Below are 10,809 nucleotides of genomic sequence, written 5' to 3' on the forward strand. Positions count from 1 at the left end.
CTGCAGTTCCATCTGCCTTCTGCAGTGTGATCATGGAAGAAATATTGAGGAACAGCTGCTTGTGTTAAAACAGCTGGCTTCCAATGTCTCTGTTCTTAGATTTTAAATGGGTATGCTGAGTAAAGTAGAGACTTGGTCAGTCTGTCTTAACTCCTCTTTTATGCTGTTTAGCATGGCTTCTGTCCTTTTTACATGCACTTTATCACCTGTTTTCGACATTGTTAGCAAATGATTTGAACATCTGGCTGCATGTTGCATGAGATCATTAGACCATACCCTGATCAATAGACATGACATTATGGTGCCTTAATTGCCTGTCTGAAATCAGATTTTTTTTAAAGGCACCAAAAACGCTGCATGTTAAGCAGTGGACTGTCTAGGCAGCGAGGCAGCAAGGCACATGAAAGTCTAGTCAGTCACAGAAAGTCTAGTGTGACCGCACCTTTATTTATGCTAGCTGGAAGGCTGGCCAACAGAGCATTGCAGTTGTCCAGTCTTGAGATGACACACTGTGCAGCATACACAGTTAAAAGGTTTTGTTAGGTAACGTAAATAATTTACTTTATATTGGTAACATCTAAATTAACTGGTTTTATTCAAGTAAATAGATATACATGCAAATGTGTTTTAAACATTAAATACTTAGCCAAAAATTATTACATACTCTGGTCTTTAGTGACCCAGCATGTATAGCTACAGTATCACAAATGGATCTACAAAATGTCCAGATAGTGGCAACATTTTCCAAAACATTTTCCAGACAATTAGAAAATAATAGAATGGAATATACTGTGACATATTTTGATGTAATGTATATCAAATATATATCAAAGAGATGATGCAACAAATGTAGAAAAGGATTCATTGCTTCCACACTGAAATTTCATGAGACGCAACTGGCTGTCAAACAGAAACTGAGCTACATATAACACATAAGCTACACAGAAGCTACATATAAGCTGTAGTTTTCTCAGGCATTTTTTGATTCTAATAGATGCACAACCTACATAATTTCAATAGTACATCCAAATGACAATTCCCATATTGTACTATTCATGTGTTGTACTTGCTATAGTTTACTTCCATGTTGTTTCTTCATCAAATTGCAAAGCCAAATGTAAATCAGTTCAGTCACTGAAACATCAGTGCATATATGTATGTGTATGTGCATATGTAATTCTGATAATTCTCCATTGTCACATAGAAAATCAATGTGACAGTTTAAAAATATATATCCTTAGTAAATTTATATAGATATGAAATAATCATAAAATGTGATATATGGAAGCACATAAAAAGTGACACTATTACATATCTCAGGTCAATAATGACCCTGAGAACTTTAGGTAATTAAGCAGTTATAAAAAAACATATTTTACCTTTTTTATTTCTTTTTTTCTTTATTTAGAAGAGAAAGATTGAGCAATACTAAAGAGGTGTGGGCATAACTCAAAAAATGGATGAGGTACAGGGGGTGGAATGAGGTCCCGGATTACTAAAGATCCAGGGTATGCATTAAGGGGTTAAACAGACTAAAATAACTTGACAAATTAGGATACACAAACAAAAGCCATTTTTTAGAGTCTGATCAAGGAGAAATAGATCCTTGAGGTTGATCCCCAGGTTACCATTTTTGTTTTTAGTGTATTCAGAGAGATAAGGGTTTAATAGTACTTACATCAGATAGTATATAATATAATAATACCTCTGTAGGTCAATACAAAGCAAGTTAATGGTGACCAAAAACTTTGAAGCTCCAGAAAGCACATACAGGCAGCAAGTAATCCATACCACTCTAGTGGTTTAATTAAAGTCTTCTGAAGCAATACAATCGATTTTGGATGAGAACAGACCAAAAATCGATTTGATAACTTCTGAAGACATGGATTAAACCACTGGAGTCATATGGATTGCTTTTAAGATGCCTTTATGTGCCTTTTGGAGCTTCAATGTTTTGATCACCATTCACTTGCATAGTGTGAACTTACAGAGCTAAAATATTCTTCTACAAATCTTCATTTGGGACAGTGAAATCTTCACATATACACACGCAAATACTGTACATGTGCACTAGCCCACATCTTCACCTGTCTTATTATGTTGTTCTCCAGAAGACGGCAGTAATCTGCACTGTGATGTGTGCCCATATTGAGAGCTCCTAAATGGCAGTAGTGTGGAATGGATTTACATAATACTGCAGTTGCTCCTCATTACTAGACAGTGAGGTATATGTGCTTATGTCTTACAGGATTCAAACTCACAAGTTACATATGAGGTTGAGAATCTACAGTATGCTCTAGTATGACATCATCCCATTGCCCAATCAAGTATGTCCACAAGTGTGCCACCACAGCAGAAACTGTTGCTGGGCTGGCTAACTTTGATTTCCTCTCAGCATCACTTCACATCATTTTAAAACACACATTTCAGACAACAAACAAATTTTAGCCAAAACAAAAAACAAGACACAAAATGGTATTTGCTTGCAAATGCACATTTTTATATAAAGTAGAAGAATTGACCAAAAGTCATTGCACAGCTCACATTCATACACACCCATATGTAAGAGATTGCTTCTTTAAATATGTTATAGTTACATCTCATTTTTGTTTCATTTTTCTCAACAAAGTTCACACAATGTGAAACATAAGGAAAAGAGAAAATCAAGTTTCAGTCTTTTGTTGCTGTACAGATTTTTTGTTGAAGAATATAACATTTACCACAAAAATTTATATGAAACATAACAACACAATTTTGTTACTTTAATTATCTATGACAAGATCAGAGTTGTTGTAATTTGTATCCCCCTCCTTACCCATTACTGTTACAGTCAGTTATCATTCCCATATTTGAATTCCCATTCTACCATTAGAGCCACTATTTTGATCAGTACATCAATAATACATGTACAGTCTTTTTGCCCTAAGTACAAGACTCCATTACATTCAGCAAACCAATGATAAAAGTCTTGCTTATGGGTAGAACGAGATCTTTGCATCAATAGCACCATCAGTGTTTTACTAGAATGAGGCCAGACACTAAATATGGCTGGAAAATGTACATGCATTGTGTTATCAGTGAATTAAATATGTAAATAGAAACATGCCATTTATCCCATAGAGCAGCAAAAACCCTTTATTTAACAGAAGAAGACAAATAAAGGTTAGACTTAAACAGTGTTCTGTTAGCTTTTGTCTGTCATTGATCTTTAAAACTTCACATGTGCATAAACGTTTGCAGTTGGTTTTCACATATTGCTTAATATAGTGCAATCAGATCACCTATGACCTGCCATCTGAGCTGATTTGATCAGTTTTTGTGTGCTTCAGGAAACTAATCATTGTGTAATTCCATCCTAATAAATAGGTGGTAAATAACACAATGCCAGTATGCCACTTGCATACTTAAAAACTGCTGGACTTTTTATAGAGGCCTATCAAGACCCTCAGAAATCTATTCAAGTGCCTCTTTGCAAATTATGTTAATATTATACCTGTGAACTGCTCCATTTCAACATTGTTTTTTTGGAATAAAGAAAGTCTCACTCCTTCATCATTGTTGATCATATTTAACAAAGGGAGTATCTGAAAATTATTTTTGTCCTAAAGTCACATACTTAAGCGGAATAGTGAGTAAACACTGTATATTGATAAAATGCTGATGAAAACTTTTCTCTCATTACTAGGAATGACAAGAGCACATCATTCACAAGATGATCATTTTTACAAGATTACATCACATCTCATCAGCAAACCATCTTCTGTTAACACTGGTTTGCAATGTGTATCACATTACTGAAGTAAATTTGTGTAGACATTTCATTTCAACCATCCTCTTAAATTTGCTGTTTACACTCATATCTCATATATGTGGGAAAGTGGCATCACAAATGCAGATAAAAATGATTAAAAACAAAAGCACGTAAAAAATAAACACTTTAACCTTATTGGCCTGTGTGGACTTGTAAATTTTTTTAAGTGCTTTCTTTTACAATTGATCGATTTCAAGCTGTAACAGAACTCTTCTCATACTTTGATACTTAATTATGCTTTGCACACGACCCTGCCTTTAAGAATTTATTTTATCTGACACATAATCTAAGGCTTTCAAGTGAATAAACTCAGAGTTGTAGGGCTTTGATTTAATGTATGTATACTTATGAAAAAAGTAAGCTCAATTGACTTATTATGAATCAAATAGACAAAGCAATGGCTTTTTTCTTTCTTGTTAAACAAAATACTTGTGACATTGTATGTCTTCTTCTAAAGCCTTCACATGATGTCCCTTCCCTTTTGCTCCTTCAAAAATATCATTTTCGTAATGAGAAGACTACAAAAGCTTTTGGGTTCTTTTCCTGACCAACTTTATGGCACATTAGTTTGGAACACTGTCCAAAAGAACTTCATACAAAAATGATGACCATTAAATCATAAACAACAAAGATCTTTAAAAAATGTGTGGTTGATCGAAGAAGCATGCATTAACACCCGTATATGAACATACAGTACTTGCTGTTGAAAATACATAAAATATCTACCTCTCCATTGATTTGTTCCATATTACAGAATTTCAGTTCTTTAGACGATGACAATAGGTAGTGTAAAATGGAAAACATGTCAGAGGAATGCTCCTTCTTGAGGTGAAAGATTCTTATGTTCTGATGGAAGTGGTGCAGACAATCACTTTATCTCCAATTCAAGAAGCATCAGATTTCCTCTTCTTTACTTGCCACTGTAGTGTAGTCACTCACAGCGGTCGGAGAGACCATCTCGTAATATGGCCTTGCACCTGCAGCAGTTAAAGACCCTGACCTTCTTAAAGGCCACTAGGATATGCTTAACAAACACAACATGTCGAAAATGTGATGCCATGCAAGGGACAGCACTTCAGTCGCCTGACCTGCAAAATCAGCAGTTCATGGTCCTCACATTTCTTTATCAATAACTAAGTAATATTCGCTGTGCAGGATTCATTTGCATGTAGAAACTGGAGTCCCCAGAAGGTCAAACTAGTGCTGAAGTTAAGCTGAGTCTTTGGTTTGGTTACATTTTGCAGGTGTTGCTAACTTGGCTACAGTGTCCCATTTTCAAACTGCTCAGTCTGTTGAGTGCATCATGGCAAGCATCCCTTTTCAATGAATGGATTTCAGACTTTATTGACAGTCAAGAGTTTGTGTGTGGATGGAATCTTTAGAGAAAAGGTCGAGATGCTGCACAGTTGGTCAGAGGACTCCTTTTCTACTGGCATTGTGATTAAGACTCTGGTGTCCTGCATCTTGGTCAGACCTTTAGGGTTCAAGAATGGTAGATCCAGTCCCATTCATTGCTACAAATAAGCCTGAAAACTATGCTCTGAAGCTTCAACTTAGAGAAGATTTTTTAACACTAATAATGACACTAAAGAAGTTTGTAAAAAAGAAAACACACACACACACACACACACACACACACACACACACACTTCCATGGCACATTTATCGATCCAAGCCAATGAGCAGCCGGCTTTCTTCCTCCTTTTGACACTCATTCTTAAGGTCAGAAAAAACTTGGGTGAAGTAGTGCGGATCAGAGTTAAGCTGAAGCATTTTGCTACTCATGTGGTTGATGATTGCCAGGCTGCGATTCCAGAAGGCATCCTTGTCTGTCTCCACCAGGAAGGGCTTGAGTGGGTAGGAAATCTCATTGCCCATGTAGGAATAGGACAGGTAGAGGCAAGTGAGCAGCTCAGCCTGCAACTCACGCTCGCTGGAGACCTCGGCAGAAATGACCTCACGGCAGAGCATATAAAGGAAGACAACGTTAGCTGGAGTGATAAAGCCCTGGTCTTGCCAGCCCTGCAGCAGAAGTGAGCGGTCCACACTGCGGAGCCACAGAACTGGGTCGGCTGGAGAAAGGCGCTTCAGTCGGTAGCAGCGCCGGCACAGGAATTCACCCAGGCTCCTCAGGAGCTCGCTGGTGGAAGCCTGCACAATCACTCTTTTGGGTGTGCCTGCGTTGGTGGCTTGGCCCATGGATCCAGTGATTGAGGTCCTCTTTGCAGTGGAGGCCACATTGGCAGTCGTCTTAGATGTGGGTATGGAGCTCACTGCTGGTTCCTGGGTGAAGCCAGAAAGGTTGGCACAGGACTGGGACTTCTTCAAATTTTGGCTGTTGAGGGTGCCCACACTCTCTTCATCTTGACTGTCACCAGAGGCCAGCTTTTTCGAGCCTTTTCTCTTGGCCGAAGCAGCCACAATGCGCTTCCATGGCAGGACATTGATGATGGACTGTCGTTTCAGGCTCTTGTCCTTGGCATTTTTGCTGTTCTGCACAGCTGTATAATGTGCCAGAGGGGGTGGCATTTCATCAAAGAGGCCAGCCTTACGGTAGCCTGGGGAGACTGAGAGTACAGTTCCCATGTTGCCTTGACTATTAGGGGATCTGTAGATATGGAATCTGCCATTAAAAGAAATAAATACAATTAATACGCGAAAAATAATTACTGTTCCCTATCCATAATCCATTTTAACTGAGAATTCATAGCTACATACACGCGTTTTCTTCGAACATGCGCAAAACAAGCTGTACAAAGAACTTGCAGGTCAAACTATTTTTTGTGATCAACACAACTTAATGCGTGTACAAGAAACCTACATTTTGACAATGAAAGGTAATTCAAAGCGAATTATTTCTGAGACGTATGTAGAGATTTCGCTATAAGCGATCTGAACCGCTGGCACGCGATACCGCAGGAAAGCAGAATGTGCGTAAGCATCCATCTTAGCTTCAAAATGGAGGTCGCGAATGTAAACAGGTTCTTTGCCTTTTGGTTCTGATTTATAAGAAAAATCTACTTCGTTGCGAGGTTAAATGGTACCTTTTTGTTACGAAATTGAAGCTTTGTGACGTGTATTAACTCAACACGAGTGGTCAACAGGAGTCCTTCACTACTGAGAACATCAATACGCTTCAGACAAAATAAGCTACCAGAAATTAAGATATTGTCTTAATTTTTCCATAAAAGCAGGCTCTTAATTGTTTTAAATGCGGACATATAATGCAAATAGTTTTATTTTATTTTTTTTATTGTATTTTTTTTTACATTTTGTGAACCAGGTAAAAGCGAATTTGCTTTTGAAATGGAGACCATTTGATTGAAAAACAAGCATATGTACTATACATAAACATTTTTTGGTACTTACCAGTCAGTACAGTCTTCCCCTCTGCTTTAAACGTAGATATGGAAGAAATATTGATAAATGCATAATTATCCGTCGAATAAACGTTTAATATATTTATTTTTTTTCTTAAGCGTGTCGCACTGTGAACCAACGTGTTCGTCGTTGTCCAAGGTGCTGAAAATGGAACGTCAGCGATGTAATAATGCTTCGACGTAATAGTCACTATGCAGTCAATGAGTGTTCAGGATTCTCCGGTTGCTAAGGTTATTTCCCAGATGCAAACCAAGTCTTCCCACATAAACCTTAACACACTGCCATCTATGCATGACAAATCTCTTTTTTCTCCTCTAGCTTTACCTTTCTCTGTGAATTTTAGGTCTGTTTTCCCCTTGTTGAAATGCGCAGGCGGGTGCTACAGAGCTATAAGCTAAAATATAACTGAAAAGGCTTAATATCAAAGGTAAAACAACAAATAAAAGTCCCTTTCAGAATTCCAAACATAGATAAATGTTCCTTAAGTAAAGTCAAGAGAAGAATTGCGTTCATTGACAGCCGCGCAAGAGAGAAATTGGCGCTCGGTCATTGCTACTGATGCTGAATCTCAGCAATCGACGCGGGCAGCTGGGTGGGGAACTTGGCAGCGGTTGAGCACCCTCTAGTTATCTGTCCATGGTGCTGTCCGTCACTAGCGCTCTAAAATCCTCCTCCTTACATCAGCATCGTGCTTCCTGTTTGGACATAAAAGATTGACATTCAACTTTAAACGCGCCGTCTTTACATTGCACGCAGCAGCTGGCAGATTAGAACCTTTAATCAAAAGCCAGAGTGTAGAAAGTCCAACACAACAATCACGAAAGATTAATTGAAATCCTGATGTGCAATACAGTCGACGAGGCTTTGTCGACCTCAGTGGCGCAGTGACATGAATGGGACCCAATATAGTAAGCAACATATTTCCTTAAATAAATTCATTTGCATCCTTTTTAAGTTAATACGTTTGACCTTATCCTGTCATCAATTCAGTCCCGGTTCCAGATTAAAATAGCTGAGGGTGCTTCTGAAAATAGTGGGGATGCTAAATGGTGATGGGGGTTCAACAAAGTGGTAATCAATTATCTGCTTCAAACAGTAGCAGTTCTTAAATATCTTTCAAAGATTCAATGTCATAAACTTTGCAAGCTTTGGCAAATCTAATAAAAAAGTTTTAGACTAGTGCTCATTGTAACAATCTGGTAAACAAAACTTTGTTACCTGATGAACTGAAGAACAAAAAACCTGCACACTTGTTTCATAAGAGTTGCCGTTGCATTGAACGGTCTGTGGGCATTCCATGGGCATGCTGTGTAAGACTGAGATAAACCTTTATCCGTAACACATTTTGATATAATAATAGCAGATAGATAGATAGATAGATAGATAGATAGATTTAAAACTATACAATCAAATATTAGAGCAGGTATCAGTGGTCAGGTATTTAGGTGTGAAGATGGATTCTAAACTAACATTGGTGCACATAGTCAGAAAATAGTAGATAAATGTAAGAAAGTAATAAATGTCTTGCAATGTTTGGTAGGAATGGACTGGGGAACCAAACGTTATTCACTAAGGAGAATTTATTGTGCATTGATTAGATCAACAATTAACTATGGCTGTTTAGTATACAGTTAAGGATTGACTAAATAAATAAATGCAATTCAGTCTCAAGCTTTGAGAATATGCTGTGGTGCTTTTAGATCATCAACTATAGCAACATTGCAAGTAGAAATGGGAGAAATGCATTTAGACATTCAAAGACTCCAACTCAGAATGGTTTATTGGATTTCTATAAAAGGTCATTTTATTTATCATCCTGTTAAAAAGGTATTGGAGAATTGGAATATGAATATAAACAGTTAGACAGTTTTGAATGGACTGCAAACAAGGAGGCTCAACACATAAGAATACATAATATTGAAATTAGCCCAACTGTGCCTGTGCCAGTCTCACCCCCTTGGTTTTTCCCAATGCCATCAGTTGATCTCCAGATATTAAATATCATCAATGATAAACAAAGGTGTGTTGCTAAGGATATAGTAGTACAATAGTACCTGGATGAAAAGTACTTCTTTTTTTTTATTTTTATAAATATGCACTGATGGTTCAAAAGATCCTGATTCTGGACGTACAGCTGCAGCAGTGTTCATTCCTCATTTTAAATATAAACTTGTAAATTTTAACATCTAGTAAAGACATTCTATTGGAAATCCTTCAGAGTTTGTTCAGAATACATCAGCTAAGAATAATAATTGTCTTCTTATGGGTACCTGCTCATGTTGGAGTGGAGTGTAATGAGGAGGTGGATAATATGGCTAAGCAAGCTCTAACACATTCAATAATTGACATCAATGCACCATTAAGCAAATCTGAAGTCAAAGGACTAATTAAAACGGCTGTTAAAGGGATGTGGCAAGAGAGGTGGGACAAGGAAATAAAGGGACGACATCTTCATAATATCCAGAAACAAGTTGGTTATGAACCCAGATAGCACACATATGTCTCCAAGATGTCTGTTTTAGATCTTTTCATCTGGAAAGCATCACATTCTAAATAACATCTGCTAAACATCTTAAAAAGATCAGATTTACAAATATTCTTTTTTTCTCCCCAATGTGGAATGCCCAATTCCCAATGCACTCTAAGTCCTCGTGGTGGCGTAGTGACTCGCCTCAATCTGGGTGGCGGAGGACGAATCTCAGTTGCCTCCGCGTCTGAGACCATCAGTCTGCGCATCTTATCACATGGCTTGTTGAGCGCGTTACTGCGGAGACCTAGCACATGTGAAGGCTTCATGCTATTCTCCACGGCATCCATGCACAACTCACCACGTGCCCCACCGAGAGTGAACCACATTATAGCGACCACGAGTAGGTTACCCCATGTGACTCTACCCACCCTAGCAACCGGGCCAATTTGGTTGCTTGGGAGACCTGGCTGGAGTCACTCAGTACGCCCTGGATTCGAACTCGCGACTCCAGGGGGGGTAGTTAGCTTCAATACTTGCTGAGCTACCCAGGCTCCCTATTTACAAACATTCTTAAACATAAATGTCTCAAATACATCTACTGAATTTCTTATTGACATCTGAGAGGAAACGTCTTTTAGACGTATTGCAGATGAGCAAATAACCTAAAAAATACATCTTCCAGATGTAAACACACACATCAAACAGACATCTAGGTGATGTATGTGTGCTATCAGGGAGATGATTAACTATGGCAATAGGAGGAATGATACAGTAATATCTTGAGTACATATTGGACACTCAGCTCTCAATCACTTACTTTACATCATAGGTAAACATGAATCTGGTACCTGTAATGTGGTCTTCCTGAGGCTGTTGAGCATGTGCTACTCAATTGCACGGCATATGACAGTGAAAGATTCCAGCTCAAAGAAGAATTAAAATCTCTTGGTATAAACTGTCTGACATTACAGAACCTTTTTAACAAGTCTTCAAAAATGTATAAAGTTCTCTTAAATTATTTAAAAGAAACAGAGAAGTCTTTAGGTGTGTTTTTTCCCCCTTCTACATCAACGCTTCACCCTCCATCCCAGTAGGTGGCGGAAATACACCAAAAGCTGGTTTGCCAACCGTCATAAATCCAAAGAAT

The 10,809-nt window shown here is 38.0% G+C and overlaps 1 protein-coding gene across 2 annotated transcripts; it reads right to left on the bottom strand.

The window, feature by feature from the left end:
• Positions 1-2,484: 2,484 nt before the first annotated feature.
• cdk5r1a (cyclin-dependent kinase 5, regulatory subunit 1a (p35)) lies at positions 2,485-7,750 on the bottom strand. Of its 2 annotated transcripts, none has more exons than XM_051715438.1 (2): positions 7,517-7,750; positions 2,485-6,434 (listed from the first exon to the last, which is right to left on the bottom strand). In XM_051715438.1, exon 2 carries the CDS (start codon positions 6,395-6,397, stop codon positions 5,474-5,476), a length of 924 nt encoding a protein of 307 aa, XP_051571398.1. In that variant the 5' UTR covers positions 6,398-6,434; positions 7,517-7,750; the 3' UTR covers positions 2,485-5,473. The 2 variants fall into 2 exon arrangements, with proteins under 2 accessions (XP_051571398.1, XP_051571397.1); XM_051715437.1 differs by having other exon boundaries at positions 7,181-7,750.
• Positions 7,751-10,809: the final 3,059 nt, after the last annotated feature.

This window comes from Myxocyprinus asiaticus, chromosome 13 (assembly GCF_019703515.2).
Source record: "Myxocyprinus asiaticus isolate MX2 ecotype Aquarium Trade chromosome 13, UBuf_Myxa_2, whole genome shotgun sequence".
Classification (NCBI taxonomy): domain Eukaryota; kingdom Metazoa; phylum Chordata; class Actinopteri; order Cypriniformes; family Catostomidae; genus Myxocyprinus; species Myxocyprinus asiaticus.